This window comes from Protopterus annectens, chromosome 8.part0 (assembly GCF_019279795.1).
Source record: "Protopterus annectens isolate FY-2018-M chromosome 8.part0, PAN1.0, whole genome shotgun sequence".
NCBI classification, from domain to species: domain Eukaryota; kingdom Metazoa; phylum Chordata; order Ceratodontiformes; family Protopteridae; genus Protopterus; species Protopterus annectens.
The window spans coordinates 1203267928-1203288065 of record NC_056741.1 but is presented as its reverse complement, the minus strand read 5'-3'; the positions used below and the strand labels follow the sequence as shown (position 1 = coordinate 1203288065).

The window sequence follows — 20138 nt, the reverse complement described above, 5'->3', positions numbered from 1 at the left end:
CTGCAGGTTGTCAAAACGTTTTCAGATGATATTAGAATGTCATTTAGTCTTGATAAATGTGCAAAAGCAACCTTTAAAACAGGAAAACTGCAGCACCTGGAAAACATAAGTTTGGGACAAGAATGTGACATGAAAGAACTTGAGCAAAAGGGAGTATATAAATACTTGTGATATGATGAAGAATCAGCAATAAAACATGAACAAATGCAAATAAAACTCAGTAAGGAATACTTTAGAATATTTAAATTAATCCTGAGAACAGCACTGACATCTAGGAACAAGATCCAAGCTATAACTCAATTTGCTCTTCCTATCCTAATTTACAGTTTTGGAGTGATTGACTGGCCCCAAAAAGTATTGGATAGATTAGATATTAAAACAAAAATGATGCTTCATGCTCACAAAAATATTTATAAAAATCAGTGTATACCAAGATTATATATTCCCTGTTCCGAAGGAGGGATGGGCCTCCTTGAAATTGATTACATGCATAGATCTGCAATCACTGGACTGCACACATATCTGCTGACCTCACAAGACCCAAACATAGTGAAAGTTTTGAAACATGAGGAGAATAAATCTAAGATGACTTCTCTGCTTAATTTAGCAAAAGCATATCGGCATCAAGCAGGAATGGAAATCAAACCAGAAGTGGATAAAAAAGAGGCAGCAACTGAATGTGCTAAAAAACAAAAGAAAGAATATAAGGTGAAGGATCAGATGAGAAGGCAAGAAATGGGGGAAAAAACATAAATATAGTTGCAGGTATAGAAAACTACTGGAAGAACCTCATGTTGATCAGGAATGAATGCAGGAATGGTTAAGGAGAGGTGAATTCAAACCATGAAATGAAAGGTTAATACTGACAGCTCAAGATAGTGGGCTACGTACACACTGGTTTACAAAGTCCATTGAACATGTCGGAGAAACAGACAAATGTAGGTTTTGTAAAACCAAATTGGAAACAGTCATTCACCTTGTTGCTGGTTGCGACACAATAATGGCAGAAGGACTGTATATTGAACGACATAATAATGTGGCAAGACCGTTGCACTGGGGATTGTGCAAACTTTATGGTATCAAAGTGGGTGAAAAACAGTGAAAACATGAGCCACAACGCATCATAGAAAATGATGAAGTTTATATCACATGGGATCACCCATTATCAACAGTCTAAAAGATAGATACTAGAAAACCAGATATAGTGGTCCATGAAAAGAAAAGATCATTGAAATTGCCACACCCAGTGACTACAGTGTCCTGAGTATAGAGACACACAAAGTCATAAAATATCAGGAGTTGCAGGCAGAAATGAGAGCAATGTGGAAGAAAGATACCCAGACAATTCAAATAGTAGTAGGAGCAATGGTCTTATAAAAAAAGAATTCACAATCATATTTGGATATGTTACCAATATATGTAACTCCATACAAACTGCAGAAGGAGTCATTACTGGGCACATTGCAGATGCCATGAAGAGCACTACTGGCTGGCATCAAAGATTGAAACAATACTAATTTCATGAACTTTAATCATGCTTTGACTTAGGAATGGGGTCCATTCCCATCATGGTATTAGAAACCCCAAAGACTTGGAGAAATTAAAAATTTTAAAATTCTATAGGAATGAGAAGTGCACCAATTGGACAGACTAGCTGATGCATGGAACAAGCTACCTAATTACATTAAAGCAATCACTAGTTTAGATATTTTTGAGAACAACCTGGTCACTTATTAATGGGAATAACTGTTTTGGTATATTGGCAGGCTAGAGTGGCATTATTGCCCATGACATACATATTTGTATGCATATATTTGTATGTGATATAGCTAAAGACACTGTTTGATACCCTAGAAATTGAACAGCCACCTGACAAGTTCAATGGCGACTCATTCCTTCATTCCATCATATATAGGTGTGGACTTGTCATGACAATGAGGTAGGCTATATCAAAGTTGCAGAATCTATAAAAGTAATTTTAAAACCTTAAGTCACTGCCAGTGATATATTATTCAGTATCTCCTCTAAGCAGAAGCTGAGAAAAGAAATAAGCATGTAATCTTACCACCATTTCATCAAGGAACCACAGGCAAAAACAAAAGTCTATGTAACACACCCATACTAACTGGTAAGAAACCAAAAAATGCAGGGGTGTTTAAGAACTAGAGTTATAAATTCAGTAGTTATTCCTTTTTCTGTTACTGGCATTTCCATTTTTGTCTTTTCTTTATTCCAGCTCACACTAACAGTATGTGTTTGCTTTTACTTACAAAAGGACAAAAATAAATCACAGTTTTGAAAGCCTTGAGTTCAATACATAGAACATCTCATCTCTGTAAAATCAGGTCACATTCTCCTTTCAAAGATTTCAGTTTTCTGCTATTCAGCCTGGATCATGCACTATAACCTTGAAGCAGCTCTCTGTTTTTCATAGATTAACAGGTCACTGTAGACAATGAATGCTTAATTTTGCAGAGGTAGTTATTTTTTTTGCGAGAGACATTCTAGCACCACTACAGTGAGGGAAAAACATGAAAACACATTCATTCATCTGAAAACCCTCCTCCTTGACCCCCTGTGCACTTGTGTTTTATTATTGAAAGAAATATTTTCTTGTACTGTTGTGAATATAACACAGCAGTGTTAGGCTTATTAACGCATGTAGAAATAATGTTTTCAGACCTGTAGCATATTTCAGCACTAAATTAACTCTTGTAACATCAGCTCTCCCACACTGCGTTAGGGCAGTGGCAGCAGCTGCCAGGATACTAGAAATGGCATTTTTTATTTATACTTGGATACAAAATTTTTTTTGCAGTTTGCTATTATAAAGAGTATTTATTAGCATTATGACTTTCTAATATAAACTTTCACTACTGGGTGTACTACTAGTGTGAAACTGCTGTGTTTCAATCATGCTGAATTAGCATGGAAAAGCTGCAAATACTTTTGTTTTTTCCATGGCAATTTGCTTACATCACCAACCTGGACCTGCTGTTAGGTCTGGGTATTTTAAATCATGCAGCAATTTGCTGCAGCTCATGAAGGGGGTGGAGACTGGGGCAGGAAGAGCCCTACAAAGATGGCGGTTGTAGAGCAGTTTGTTGTTAGCTCTTCTACAACTGCTAACAAAGTTAAGACTGAGATTAGTCTTTTTTTTTTCTATTAACTGAGCCAGACAGCAAACCACAAAGCCATCCAGACATTCAACTATCCAGTCATGCATCTAGCCATCCATTCATTCAGCCAGCCATCTAGGTATCCATTCAGCCATTCATCCATTCAACCAGCCATTTAGCCATCCATTCCTTCAGCCATCCAGCCATCCATCTAGCCATCCACTCAGCCATCTGCCCTTCCATTCATTCAGCCAGCCATCCATTCATTTAGCCATTCAGCCATCTAGCCATCCATTCGGCCAGCTATCTAGCCATCCATTCAACTAGGCAGCCAGCCATTCTAGCAGCCATCCAACCAGCCAACCAGTTAGCCACTACAGCAGCCAGCCAGTCGCAACAAAGTCTGTGATTGTAGTGGTAAGTAGAAATAGTATTTCATGGCTCTAGCTTTTTAAAAAATAGGAATATTGTGTTTTATTTTAATTTCTAACTATTTAATATTTAGAGTAAATGGGTGCACTGCACAGTATTAATTTGAGAATTGAAAGTATTTTTTAAAGGTACAAAAAGTATGTACGTGTGTGTGTGTGTGTGTGTATGTGTGTACATGCTATACGAATATATAAGTATATGGCTCTACTTCTAAAGCTTCAAGTTTCAAAACTTCCAAATTCAAACAGCTGATACCAGAAGATCAACATTTTGAAAGTTCAAAAACGAAATAAAAATAAAATCAAAACAAATTTTTTTTTTTTTTACATTTTTGCAGGTACCAGCTACACCCCCTGCTAATTAAATATACCAACTCCAACACTGCACTGCAGTGAAGAAAACAGTAAATATCCCGTTCCACCCTGTACGGCAATCTTAAAACTTATGGTCTCGGGCATTTCTAGTTTGGAAACGTTGAGCCTCTGAAGCAGAGCTTATATATATATATATATATATATATACATACACACACATACATACATATATATATATATATATATATATATATATATATATATATACACATACATATATATATATATATATATATATATATATATATATATATATGTATATATATATATATATATATATATATATATATGGATTCACTTCATAACACTGAAAACTCAAAACACTGAAAATGAGAAAAATTCATAATATAGAAGACCAAAACACTGAAACTTTAAAACACTGAAAACACAAAACACTGAAAACACATATCATACATATACTGAGTTTAAACAACATAAATCATAGCACTTTCCACCAAGTCTAAGCAGGGCGGCAAGCACCCCTGCACCCCCCACACCCCCTGCTACTTAAATATATCAACATATATAAGTAGCAGGGGATGTGGGGGGGTGCAGGGGAGATTGCTCCCCTACTTACACTTGGTGGAAAGTGCTATGATTTATGTTGTTTAAACTCAGTATATGTATGATATGTGTTTTCAGTGTTTTGAGTTTCAGTGTTTTGAGCTTTCAGTGTTATGAAGTGAATCTGTATATACATATATATATATATATATATATATATATATATATATATATATATAAAATTTAATCTATAATTGTTGTGGTTGTCTTGGGATGATTTGGAAGTGATAGTTTTTAAAGGTTAAAATGTATGTATAGAAGTTTTTTTTAAATTTCTGGTGGGGGCAATCTTCACGGAGAAATGTAGTGCATTTGATACATTTCTAATGTTATTGTGGCTGTTTTAGGGTGTTTTGTGTTTACAGACTGAAATTTTTGTGACAGTTTGCAATTTTTGTGTGGAAATGTGTGTAATTTTATTTTTAATGCTGTCTTCAAGAAGTTAAGATGTATTGCTTTAGGTATATTGTTATAGTGGTTATTTAGTGATGACTTGCAAGAAATAATTTTAAGAGAGAAATGTGTGTGTGTGTGTGTGTGTGTGTGTGTGTGTGTGTGTGTAAAACTTATTTTTTGGGGGGACATATTCATAATTAAACAAAGTGCACAGCTGGCTTTTATAAGTGGAAATGTATGTATTTTATTTTTATGCTGACTTTAATAAGTTTAAAATGTACTGCTTTGAGTATATTGTGAATATGGCAGTGCTGCTGTTAGGCAGTTGTTCTTTACTGCATCATTGTGCTAGGTAAATTAGTGTTATAGGTTTATTCTACCAGAATAGTCATGGTTAGTGTAATATGTAGAATTTAAGAGGTTTTTTTTTTGCTTTTTTAAGTAAATACAATTGTCTGTTCAATATGAGTTTTGATTTTCTATACAGTTTACTTACTGTTACAACTGAGTAATGTGTGGCCTTTTGCAGTAATACTTCATTTCAATGTTAAAGGTGGATAAATTATGCAAATGGTTTGTGAGACTAAAGGATGCTGTAATAACTTCACACTGTTGCACCTATAACTGCATCTCCTTCATCACTCATGTGGTGATGTCATGGCAGAGGGTGTGGAAAGTGTCATATTGGCCACACCCCCATGCCCAACTTTGGCCCACTTAAAAAGTGGCAACCCTACAAATGATTAAATGGTTCAACATTGTGAAGTGCGCTTTTTTTCTGTGTTATATTGCTCCTGATTTATTTCACTTCACTGCTTTGCACACCTTTTTACAAGCTTGAAACCCTACAAAATACCCATGACAGCCATCCTATACAGTATCAAAATACCCATGACAGCCATCCTATATAATGCATCAAAATACCCATGACACTCATTCAGTACAATGTATCAAAATACCCATGACAGCCATCCAATGCAATGTATCAAAATACTTATGACAGCCATCCTATACAATGTAACAAAATACCCATGACAGCCATCCTATACAATGTAACAAAACACCCATGACAGCCATCCTATACAATGTAACAAAATACCCATGACAGCCATCCTATACAGTATCAAAATACCCACGACAGCCATCCTATACAATGTAACAAAACACCCATGACAGCCATTCTATGCAATGTATCAAAATACCCACGACAGCCATCCTATACAGTATCAAAATTCCCATGGCAGCCATCCTATACAATGTAACAAAACACCCATGACAGCCATCCTATACAATGTAACAAAATACCCATGACAGCCATCCTGTACAATGTAACAAAATACCCATGACAGCCATCCTATACAGTGCATCAAAATACCCAAAGGCTTGTGAATTAGAGATACCAACACCAGAAAGACAACAAGGACAGACTATTTATTTCTTATATCTTTATCTCCGGGGGGGGGGGTGTTACCTTTATCCAGCAACCAGAAACTTAACTTTGTTGATACAAGCCAGTGTGAGGTGTCTCTTAACAAAACCTACAGCAAAGTGAACTTGACTGTAAACCCTTATTGTCAACTGATGGAAATCTTTGTCATTATTGAAAACAAATATCCCTAACACAGGAAATTGAGTAATATCTCAGAATATACTGAGTATCATCTCAATTGGATAATCTGTACTCAAGGTATTGTTGACTTTTATTAGCCCTACTCCCACCAAATTAGACCGGTCACTAATGAGCTGTAATGGCCACTTCATCTATTGGACTGTGTAATAAAATGGCCACTTCATCTACTAGACTGTGTAATAAAATGTGCATTATTTGTGGCAAGAAAGCCTACTGGTGGTTTCCAAAAAATGGTGTTGGGAGTAGTTGTTACTTTGGATATGCAAGACCAGTTATTCATACAGATACTCTATCTTCTGGAATGTTCAACAGAAGAAAAAAATCAGCTTGTAAAGACTGTGACCCTTAAGAATCCAGTCAGCAAAACTGAGGCATCAGAGACTTACTGCCACAGTCTAGAACAGGCTGAATTTACAGGATTTTCCCCATACAAACTTGAATGATATGTCTGGGAAGGCAAATTTCCAGCTTACAGGGCACCAAAGACTATTTGGGAATTAGAGCTTTTGTAGTATGTAACAACTCATGCTGGTTACAATTACTCTTGCATTATTTCTAGTGCTATGCAAAGCTTTGGCATCAAAGTAAAACTGCAAAATATACAACTTAATATAATGTTAAAAGGATTAATGAGAATAAATCAAAGAAGTTTATGTGTCAAAGTCTTAACAGTAAAGCTAGACAGGATGCATTTGTTGTTAATAAAATGATTAATACCAACATGCTGGAATTACCATCATTAGATAGACTGACTCCAGGAGAACAGATGCCTGGTTAGGGTGTATTAAGACTGGTACCAGATAATGTATTTTGGCTGCACTGATGACTGCACCAACAACTCTGAGACCAGTAGCTGGGACTTAGCAAGAAAAAAAAAAAAAAAAAAACAGAAAAACCCATTCAGCTGTCATCTGTGGGAAAAAAGGCTTAGTGTCCCAAAAGTTGAGGAAGAGATTTTTGGCTGCTGTAAATATCTATACTTCTAAACACTGAGGCCATTGCCAAGAGATAATTTTTTTATCATACATAGGCCCACAGATGCTGTTGTTATGTGTGATTATTTCATGTAGTGAAAAATCAGCATCTAAGGTGGGGTCTAAAACATTTAGCCTCCAACCCAAGTTGTGCTGTTCAACTTTACAGATCTTATGTTGTGTTCAGAGCATGAGGACATAACAATGGTGCTATGGTGAGTTATAGGCTTAGAAAACTTAAAATCTTATACTTTTCTGAGAAAACAGAAGGCAAAGGATGCAGAAGGCCCCTTTCTGAATTTCAAAGAAAAATAATCTATAAGCAAATAACTTCAGAGATATGAAGTAGTTTTTTTTAATTTGCATTAATCCTTATCATTATGTCATCACTGAGCTTTAATCAACTTTAAAAGAATTTGAAAAGTTGTCAGTATGGGAGAAGATAGGCTGAATAAGAGGGCGAAGAAGTTTTTTTTGTGCCAAGCAGTCTTAAGGCTGGAAGTGTCATCCCTGATAGTTCTTGCAAACAAAGCTCTGAACTTGGGTCTTATATCATCAGGATAGCTGCTGTGTTTTGATTTTTGAAAAAGGGAAGAAGATAGCAGAAAAAGTAAAATATAGTATAAATATGTTGTTTCATATATAAACACAAACATATAGACACATACATATATGGGTCTACCTTCATTAACCAAAAGACCACTTACCCGAATTCCATTTGGATGAGAAGACTTTAATGAAAGCTGAAAATTCTGAAACCATGAAGCACCAAACTTCTTTCACAGGGAAACGAACCACTTGGCCACTAGGGTGAACTTTGCCCTTTTCCCCCGGGTAGTACGATCTTGGAATTGGTATATTTAGTTAGGGGAGTGTGGGGGCAACCCTCCCCCCACTTGGGTGGGTTTAATTTTTGTGCATTGTATTTGTTTACTCTGGTGGCCAAGTGGTTTGTTTCCCAGTGACAAATGTTTGGTGCTTTGTGGTTTTGGAATATTCAGCTTTCGTTGAAGTCGTCTCATTCAAATGGAATTCAGGTAAGTGGTCTTTCGGTTACTCAACATAGACCCCACACACACACACACACACAAACACACACACACACATATATATATATATATATATATATATATATATACATATATGTGTCTATATTAGTACAATGAAAACTGAATAGCGTGAATCCAGTTTGAGCGACACCTAAAGTGCGAATATCACAAATATCGCAAGAATGAATGGAGATCGCCGTAGGGAATCCTTCCCTTTACTTCACTGGAGTGCGATCTCGGAGTTGGTATATTTAAGTAGCGGGGGTGTAGGGGGTGCAGGTGGGTTTGTTCCCCTGCATAAAACAGTAAGTGACAGATTTTGTCTGGTAATTTTTTATTTAACAGTTTTGAAATATGTGATATTCACGCTTTAAGTGTCACTCAAATTGAATTTGCGCAATCCAGTTTTTGTTGTACTATATATATATATATATATATATATATATATATATATATATATATATATATATATATATATATATATATATATATATATATATATATATGGATCCTGAATCATTGATCAAATAAATGCACATTTTACTGAGAATTTTTTTGTGCAAATGTTCTATTTAGTGGAGGTCTGTTGTTCAAAATGGCTGTTTTGTTGAAAGAGATAAGTGGGGTTTTATGAAAGGTGTGAGTGTGTGTGCATTTGGACAGCCACGGTGGTGCAGCAGTTAGCATTGTCACTTCACAGCAAGAGGCTCTCCAGTTCGATCCTTGCCTGGGGTGCCTTCTGTGCGGAGTCTGCATGTCCTCCCTGTGGTCGCGTGGGTTTCCTCCAGGTGCTCTAGTTTCCTCCCACATCCCAAAGACATGCTGTAAGTGGATTGGACACTCTAAATTGGCCCTAGGCATGAGTGCGTGCATGTGTGTGACTTCTGTGGAAGGTTGGGTGCCGGGCTGGCAACTTGACACTGTAAAACTTCACTGCCAATCATGAGGGGACATGTGATCCGCTGTGGTGACCCCTAGCTGGGAAAAGCCGAAAGAAGAAGAAAAAGTGAGTGTGTGTGTGTGCATTTGTGGGTAAGAAGCAAAGTAAAGGTTAGGTAAAGACATCTTTAGGATATATTAAACATAATTTTGTTTTAATGCCAACATTTTTGGATTTAACAGAAGTTTTGACATTAGGGGTAGGTGTGTGTGGGTGGGTGTGTGTGTGTGTGTGTGTGTGTGTGTGTGTGTATATATATATATATATATATATGCATGAGTGTTACAGAATAAGGGTTACAGTAAGGGCTAGGAAATGGCATGGATTTGGTGTGTGTAGTGCTGTTTGTGTGTGTGTGTGTGTTTGCATGTCTTGTTTAGTGGTGGTATTAAGAAGTGGGTTTTTTGTAAAGTAAGGAATAGGGCTGGAGGACAGGGCAGGGGGAAGGTTAGGATTAGTACACATTAGTAAAGTCTTGCTCAATACATATATAATACTTAAACATACATGTTGTGTGTGTGTGTGTGTGTGTGTGTGTGTGTGTGTGTGTGTATTCACTGCTTTGTCTGCATCATCTTTAATTTATAATTCTAAAGTGTTACATTAAATTAAATAAAATTAAAAACATACATTTTCATTATATAACACTTAAAGCTAATACTTTCCCATACACGAGCAGTTGTGGATTGAGTTTTACTTGCCATCTTGTTTACCTTTGTTACATTTTCATAATCATGATCATGACTTAATTGGTGTAACTGTCTTCGGAACATCTCAGCCACAGTGTTGTACACAAATGCGTATTGTTCCTGTTAGTGTAATACAGAAAACAACAAGTAACTATTAGTTGCCTACAATTCTGTCTACTGTTTTTAGAAATGCTAGTTTTTGCCAGGGAAGATATTAATGAGAAAGGTAAGCAGCTTACACAACACAATACTTTAACACCCCATTCACTTAATTATTCTCATAAGGAAAAAATATACAGCAACCAGATGCCATTAGAGAAATGTGCACTGATAAATTAATAATTATAGTGTATTCGTAACACATACACTGCAATCTGTCACCATGCATGCCCCACACACACACACACACACACACACACACACACACACACACACACACACACACACACACACACACACACACACACACACACACACACACACACATACATTCTTCATTACTTCTTTCCTTCTGCATTAACAGTAGCAAATTCTATTTCATTATTCTTACACAAAATTAATTATCTAATGTTGTACATAAGGGACTTAATTAAAAAAAATTGACATTCATAATTCCCAAAAATCTAACTGTATTCTTACCAAAGAGTTCAAGCAGAAATGTTCACATACTTCAGCCTATCTTTGAGAATCTGCCTTTTTTTTTCAGCAGGTCATATAAGCTGCTCCTTTTTGTTTTGAATGATTTCTAAGCAACGTTATCACACTTTGTCCTATGAAACACACAACTTTGTATATCCTGCTGTTGTGTGTTTAAATAGTTTAGCTATAAAACATTATTATTGAATGCCATAACATAGCTTCATGATGCCTTGTTTTATGATACGCAGTAAGCCATCAATATTGCAGTTTAAATTAAAAAAAAAAAAGATGCAGCCCTGCTTCATAAGAAATTGATGTAGTTTTGTGCAGTGATATTGCTATCAATGGCAACAGAGCTACCAGAGTGCAGCTTACATGTAACTGAACCTTGTCACCAGCCTTCAAACTACTGGGATATGCTTTAGTACCTTTTAACTGTACTATGCACAAATTACAGCAATGTGAGCACTAGAATAAACCTCATGAGAAAACAGTGATTCCACAACTACCTTTGTAATACAATGCCTACCACACAGGAGCCAGTATAAGCAATTGTGCATATATTTTTTTTTTTGGTCTCCTTAACAACACTGTACCAGCATAGATCACCAGTGACCCACAAGTCTACCAACTAATCATCTACACCCCTGGACTTACCGCACTATTGTTGGGGCCAGTCATGAATCCCAAGGGCATCCTGGGAGCTAAGTCATTTTTATATATGTCCATTTTTTTCCTTATATGCCCTATTCATTCTCTTTCCAGTCTCTCATACTTACTGACTACATATGTTGGCATCTCCTCTCTTTGGCCCATGTCTCCCTTATAGATCTTTGACAAATCCCCTCCAGTTCAGACAGGCACACCTTTCCTCCCTGCCTCTCCATTAGTCACCTGAAATACTAATTGAAACTGGGTCACCTGGGCAGTATTCAAGGCTTTATCCCTCTACGCCACCATAGTGGCCATGTACACACACCTCTGAGGTCTGTCTAGAAATGTGGACTCATATACTGTCCTGTAATACACTGTCTGTGATGCAGATAGCAGTATAAATCTGTACCGCATTTCTCTTGATAGTGAACAGCAAATAGACATGTGTATAGCACACTTAGAATTCTTGGGAAAAGCATTAAGAATTGCCCTTGCAATATAAAGCTTGCCATCCAGGTAACAGTACAAATCACAACTGCACCTGCTCATCTACAGGTGTTCACACTGTGCATATTACAATGAGTATTATGATAGAATGAGCATGCACTCAATATTGCCCTACCAGCATACATGTCCCATGATGGAGCAGTAAGAATCTCTACTACACTACACTGCCAAATAGAAATAACACCCATGTGCTTAGTGCAAATGAACGTCATGGGAAAAGAGTTATCCAGTACTGGCCTTGCATTATAACATCTGTCATACAGTAGCTAGTAAAAATCGGCAATGATCTTCACTTGTTGTTATGTAGCCATCGGTTTAATTTCTCCAAGTCTTTTGGTTTCTTTTTTTTTCAAAACAATTTTTATTGATTTTAATTGTAACATAATACAATCACATAAAATCATGAGATAAAAAAAAAGTGAATCTAAAATTGTAACATATATATATATATATATATATATATATATATATATATATATATATATATATATAAATTAACAAATTTATAAAAACTGAAGTATATATAAAGACATCCAGTGAAATCATTAGAAATAAACTATTATTTTCTGTTTATATCATACATCACAGATAAGTAAGGAATGAATAAAATGCACTTATTATAAAAGTTAATACTTTTTCAACAATTTTTGCAGATTGACCCACAAATGATGATCATATGTTTTCCTAGTTGTTCTAGAAATTATGTTTTTTATTTGTAAATTACATACATCATTTAATAGATTTTAAGTCTTTTGGTTTCTAATATCATGATAGGAATGGACTCCATTCCCAAGTCAAAGTATGATGAGAGTTCACGAAATTTGTATTGTTTCAGTGTTTGATGTTAGTCAGAAGTGCTCTTCTCAGCACCTGTAAAGTAATCAGAACTGCCTCCTCCTGTAATTCATACAGAGCTCCATGTATTGGTAGCATATCTAAGTATGACTGTAAATTATTTTTGATTAGACCTGTTCAGCCTCCTCCTATTCAAACTGTTTGGGTAGCTTTCTTCTATCTTGCTCTCATATCTGCCTCACGTCCTGATATTTTATGACTTCTCTCTCTCTCTTTCTCTGTATGTAAGACACTGTAAACACCGGGTTTTGAAATTTCAATGATTAATGCATCTTTTGTCTTTTTTCATGGAGTACTACATCTCGTTTTCTCGCATGTATATTTTTTAACTGTTAGCAATATCTAATCCTATGTGGCGTATGTTTCAGCATTCTCTATAAAACTTTGTGGCTCAAGATTCTGATGTTTCTCAGCTACTTCTATTTTGTAGTGCTTGCACAATCCACAATGTAACAAGTTTTGCCAAATTATTGTGCTGTTTAGTATAGGCTCTCCGCTATGAATATATCATTAGCCACCAACAAGGTGTGTGCCTGTTTCCAGTTCTTTTTTTTATAAAATGTACCTTTTCGATGGATATTCTAAACTATCATGGGTCTAGTCTATTATCCTGCACTGCCATTATTCTGTCATTTTTTGGTTTCAATTTACCTCTCATTAAACATTCTTGAGTCAAATTTTCATCAGCATGTGGTTGTTCTCACTATATTTATTGTTTTCCCTATAATCTGACCCTTCATATATTTTCTCTTTTGTTTTTTAGCACATTCATTTGCTGTCTGATTTTTATCTACTTCTGGTTTGACTTCTATTCCTGCTTGACATTGAAATGCTTCTACTAAGCTAAGCAAAGACGTCATCTTAGACTTTTTCTCCTCATATTTTAAAACTTTCACTATGTTTAGATCTGCTGACATTAGCAGATATGTATGAAGTCCCCAACTGCAGATCTATAGATGCAATTGATTTCAAGGAAGCCTATGCCTCCTTCAGAGTGCGGAATATATAATCTTGGATTACACTGTTTTTTATTTTTTTATTTTTGTGTGCAATAGCTCCAATAATGTTTGGGACTAGTCACCCCAAAACTGTAAGAGCAGACTAAATTGATTTATAGCTTGGACTTTATTCCTAGATGTCAAAGCAGTTTTCAATATCAATGTTACTCTTCAGAATATTCTTTACTGTGCTTTATATGCATTGTTCATGTTTTATTGTTGAGCTTTCATGTATTCTATATTTATACACTTCCTTCTGCTCAAGTTCCTTTACATCACATTCCTATCCCAGGTTGAACTTTTCTTGGTGCTGCAGCTTTCCTCCTTTGAGTGTTGCTTTTGCACATTTATTAAGGCCAAATTTCATTCTTATATCACCTGAGAAAGTTTTAACCACTTGAAGTTGTGTTTTCAATTCCTTATCTGTTAAACTATAACTGCTTTACGTCATCTACAAAAAGTAGAGGGAAATCTTTAAACAGGGTTGTTTTTTGGGAGCCAAATTGTAACCATAGCCTAACCTGTTAAGCAAACAGCTTAACAGGTAAGGGTAAGAAAAAACAGCGATGATAGAGAGTCATGTTAGGATATCCCTTTTGAATTTTTATCACTAGGATAATAATTTGCCCTTTGTCGTGGCTCATCTGTAAAATGGTTTGCCACTGTTTCATGGTTGCTGTAGTGCAATTGGTCAATGTAGTGTACAGCTTATACATCTGTAAGCATTCTTTTATCCATGAATGTGGGATGCTGTCAAATAATCTGTCCCTGACTTACTTAAATTATTTTTCTTTTTAACTCTCTATTATGGTATTATTAAGCAACAACTAATCCTTGGTTACCCTTTTGTTCTATTGCCACAAATGTTTTTTTCCTAAATACCTATAAATTCTGTCTGCATCAGTTCTAGTATATAGTGTGTATATTGTCGGAAGGCAAGTTATTGCTCTATGGTTCTTAGGATGGCTTGCAGATTCACTCTGAAGGAATATTGCTTTTACAGTTTTTAACCAGGTTGCTGTCTGTTCAGGATGCACATAAAAGTAATTCTTACTCAAGGCTGAATCACTGTGTAAAGATGTTAATTCCCTTTATCTAGAAGTTAAGTTCTGTGTCTGGGGTGTGGTTTTACATTTAGGAGCTTTTCTTATTTTTGACTCTTTCTCCGGCCATTACCTCATCCCATTTCATATACTCTGCATTAGAACTCCTTACTGTTTATTTTAATTCTTCTATCCATTCAGCATCTTTGTTAAGTTCAATGGGGTCTTCATAAATATCTCTTCAAAGTGTGCCTATTTCTTCTTTCTTTTCTTTTTTTTTTTTTTTGGTGGTGTTTCCATTCCTTTTGCTTTGTTTCCCAATTTTCTCTAACATTGTTTTAGTCATCAAAGAATTGCTTATTCTTTTATTTTTGCTTTATATTTATCTGCATACCTTCTAAGTTGTTCTGCCTGTGCTGATGTTTTTACTTTATTATTGGCGATAGTATATGATAAGTTTGGTCTGTTTTGATACTGTGTGTTGCTTTTACCACATCTATCTAAGTATTTTTGATGATCTATTTCCTTTTCTAGTTTATTCTAACAGTCACACTTCTTGTCTTAATTGCTTTAAGTAGTTTTCTACATTTGATGCTTCCATTGTGGTGTTTTATGTCTTTCCTTCCATTCTTATGTTACTCTACATTTTTGTGATAGTACTGTATCCATTATCCATTTAGTCACATAGTAATATATTCCATTTTTTTCTGTTATATCACAAGAATTTCTAATAGTCCTGATTATTGTGTTCATCTGTTTTACCAATCATTTCACATTTTGGATCTTATTTACTTTCTGTGATCCATTTATTTCATCTATCTTACCATATCTATCTCTATTAAATCAAGCAGGTCTTCCCTCAAATCATTTTCTTCTGGATCAAGAGAATCTTCTTTGCTCTCCATTTCCAGTGAGTAATCTTGAGAAAGTTCCAAATTCTTCTCATGACATATCCTTTTCAGATGCACCCTGCTTCATCTACTGCTCCTTTATATGGGAAAGCTTTCACCCACAGCATTACCCATGTAGAGTTTCAACTATTTTCTGTTCTTTTCCTTGCTGTGCACTTTCAATTTGAATGTTATACCCAGTCCTACAGAAGGCTTCAGAGCATCAACATGTTACAAATCTTATTCAGAAGCCTCTTGCTCCACCTGTTGCTCCTTAATCTGGGGACCTATTATTCTATCATGCATTTGAAATTTCCTGTGCTGGATTCTCCACACTAAATCCTTCACTTTGTAGATAATCCATAACTTCAATCTCTGTTTAACTTCTACCTTTCTAATCCTCTGTGAAGATATGTGAAGGCTGTCAGCCTAGCTAGATAGAATTTTGTAGATAATTCTATGTCAATGTAAATATGAAAATAATCCACAGGCTTGTCCTCTTAAAATGTAAGAAAACTGTGTTAAATGTTGAACTTCAAAAATATAACCACAGTGCATTCTGCTGGAAGAAAGCTGATAAGTCAAGCAATGTATGACTGTTTGATCTCAAGGAACACAGACAATGTCTAAACTGAGGAATTCCTTCTATTGTTCTGAGACCAGAGTTAATTGCTAGATTTCACATATATAATGTCTTTTATTGCTATAGTTTCCTGGCCAGGTGCAAGATCAAAGCAATGTTAAAACTCTGAGTTTCTGTTAGATGGGAACCAGAGAAGAATGATGTAATCTAAAATGAGTCAGCGGTTATGTATTATTTTTAAGACTTTCTCAGAGAGAGAGAGAATCAGAGTTAAAGAAACTCCAGCTCTACTCAGTGGCATACTGCCTGTTCAGAGGCGATCTGTGCCTGACGTATAAAGCCATGTCCAACCCGGAATTAATGGACATGCTGCACCTCAGAAAATCCAAATCCCATCGAGCTACGCGCTCGAGAGACTTGAACCTCAGCACTGAAATAAATAGGACATGCTGGAGGGACAGATTCATAACCCAGATGCTCCCTTCACTCCAGAATAAAATCTCAGTCCAGGTTAGGCAGAGTCCCTCATTGACTCTCTTCAAGAGGAATCTTGATGAGTGGATGGGAGATAGTAGGTTTACCCCGGGTATCACTTCTGTGTCACTGTTAGACAGAGGCACAGTATACTAACCTCGAAAAAGGGCATAGCAAAATAAATTTAAAATGGGTGGCAAAAGCCAAACACATTCTGGCTAGGCTTATAAATGCCCTAGGGCAGATAGCCTAGTATGAACCTATGAACCTATATTGTCATTTGTCTTGAGAACTGACCACTCACCAGCACTTGTTTTGCTCTGTCTGTATGTAAGTAGGATCTTGGACTTTAGTGTTTCTCTTAAGAAATAGATAAAAAATGGTAAGTTTAGACTAGCTTTTTTCTATATTTATGTCAGACTATTCTACAGTATTATTTTAAGCATTTTCCTGTGATTTCTGAACTTTTGACTAGCACTGTGTTGAATTGAGAAAAATTGTCTTGCGTTTTTATTTATTATTAAATATGTTTAAACCTTTCAACTGTGGCTGTTGGTATAGAGATAATATACACTCTAGAATACTTGCATGTATTTAGTGATACTGTACTAAGCCACTCCAATAGTCTTGCTGCTCAGTCACACTTACTATTTGGAAACCAGTAATATTACACAGTGAAATTGATCACCCTTTGGGAAGGGCCTTAGAGCAGCTGATAAGTAGGGGTCCTGGTGGCAGTGATTTCTACCTTATAGTCTGGAGAGAAGGGAGCATAGCTGGAGAACCTGAGCCAGCCTTCCCCAGGAGTGTCTGTGTGTTTGTATATAACTCATATCTCAGTGTATGTGTGTGTGTGTGTCAGCTACTTAGGCAGGGGCACGAAGCACTGGTTGGACAGACAAAGTGCTAGGAGGACTTGGCTTGGGACCCTGTCTAAGGACCCCACTCTATAGCTGTGCCAGTGGGGAGTCTTACTGGGAATCTGGAGAGAAAGTGAGAAACCAGCCCCAGACTGACTGCAATCTCTGTGTGATCTTAAGGGAAACTGCACTTTACTGTGTGTGTACTTGTTTCCCCTCCCAATGTGAACGCCCCTCATTGGTGCTAGTAGTGAGGATTGAGGCTCCTTGATTACTGGGGTAGTGCATGGGTGTCACATCCTCTTATTAATATTCCCCCTTTGTTTTTCTTATTATTTGTATTGTGAAATGTTCCATATCCAGGTACCTTTGCCTATATATTTTTTCAAATATCTTTGAAGATGCATTTTTGTATCAAATAGTTTGGTTTGCTCCTTTGTAAAATGATTGCACCGTGCAGGATCTCTTTCTCTTTCCCTTCAAAAACATCTGGGTTTTGTTCTTTACATTTTCATACTTCCTGTGTCACCTCTATTTCTAGGAAGTCTGAAGTCCTTTTGTCTGTTAAAGTTTTTTATAAATTTGTTGTAATAATTAATACAAATTTTAGAAGCATTTAACAGTTTTTCTTCTGCGAGCCTTTTTCTTTCCTCTTATTTCTCTTTTAATCTTTCTGCATATCCCTTGTTTGGAAATTCTGGGCTTCTTGTATAATAGTAACAATACATAATCCCCCCTTATCCTCAACAGTCCGCTTTGTCATCTTCATGGCTGTTTTCTGGCCTGTCAGTTTTTTGTGGTGTTTTCAGAATACTTCCTCCTTCTATAACATGGATGCCATATTCCCAGTGAGCCTGGCCTAACCTTGTTATAGGAATATTTTCATGTCTTGAGGATTCTGCTCTGCCTTTTTTACAGTCCTGACACCAGTGCGTACAGCTACCTTTTCTATTTTTAACCTACCATTCTCCATGATATATGCTCTAAAAATACAGTCTATATATATTTTTCATCTTGGTGAGGTTTTGCGAAAACAGGGTCCAAGATGTGAAGGTACTCATGAAGACCTGAGGATGAATGCAGTTCCATTAATAGTATTGTCCTTTTCTTGCTGATATAATCCTTCCATTTGGACCTCGGCTGTCAATCATGTGTACACTCCAATGGGCATTAGGAAAATATTAGTATGTTCTATGTAATGTCCCAAGATAGCAGTGACCATTATTAGTCCAGTCCTGTTATATCCTTACAGATGGTAGCCATGCTGAAACTGGTATGATACATGCAAAACAGGGAGTATTTTTCTGGGTTGCCTGTTGAAATTCAAAAGGCCATAGTTATGATCCTTGGAACACTGGAATTATAAGTGTGAATGCGGAGGAATATACATTAAACTGGAAGTTGCTGTCCCTCAGAGATTCCCCTGTACTATGAAGTACAACATTTTTGGAGATACTATCAGGCATGAGTGGGGCACAGCTCCAATGAAGGTGGTACAACCCCCTTGTTTAATGCTTATAATCTGTAATAGCTAATTTAGAAATTCATTTTTTTTTCTCTGAACCTCATTTAATTTTTCATACTCTTGTGGCCAGCAAACCTGGGTCTTATACTTGCAAGATAAACCACTATTATTGCTGTAACAACAAGTTTTTATTGACAGATACCCACCTCTCTTTGGGTACAACCTCTTCCCGGAAATAGTCAATGTCTCCCTTCACTAACTTGACCCCTAAAAAACAGCACTTCAGCTGTATTACAGACAGCAGCCAAAATTTCATGTTGCTTTCCAGGTGTAGATACCATCTTACAATATAAACACCCTCTGAACCAACTCAGTGAAAAAGTACCGAGTTTTCTTTTTTCTGAAATGATGTAGCCATTTAATATATTTAAAAATCATGGGTATGGTTGATGGAGATCTTATATCATGCAGTTCAAAAGGGTGCAACTGAAATAAGCCAAATAGTCATTTAGGTGAAGACAGAAAAACACTTTTATGTTCTCTCTCTCTCTATACATTATATATATATATATATGTATGTATGTATGTATATATATATATATATGTATATATATATATATATATATATATATATATATATATATATATATATATGTATGTATGTATGTATATATATAGAGAGAGAGAGAGATATGAGTGTGTGTACACATGCCACATATGTAGCATTTCATGGAACAGCAAATTTTGATGTGACACACAAGGAAGGGATGATTCAGAGACAATTACTGTGACCATGTTATAGGAGAAATAGCTCAGTATTCACGATATGCATATGAATGCCATCATGTTATGATACTTGCAGCATATTCAAATGATGAATTCAAACATGGCAGAGTGATTCAGAGACATATACATCCATTGCTATGAACCATGGTGCTCATCTGTTCTGAATGCCAGGATTTTTCTGGGTGCAGGATCTTCACTGAGGTCCTTAAGGCCACTG

The 20138-nt window shown here is 36.1% G+C and overlaps 1 protein-coding gene across 1 annotated transcript in view; it reads right to left on the bottom strand.

The window, feature by feature from the left end:
• Window positions 1–20138, bottom strand: part of LOC122809305 (tyrosine-protein phosphatase non-receptor type 18-like) — a 1521908-nt gene that overhangs the window by 707923 nt on the left and 793847 nt on the right. Inside the window, exon 11 of the mRNA XM_044080695.1 lies at window positions 10192–10287. Within this exon, the coding sequence (XP_043936630.1) occupies window positions 10192–10287 (96 nt within the window). The remainder of the gene's footprint in view (window positions 1–10191; window positions 10288–20138) is intronic.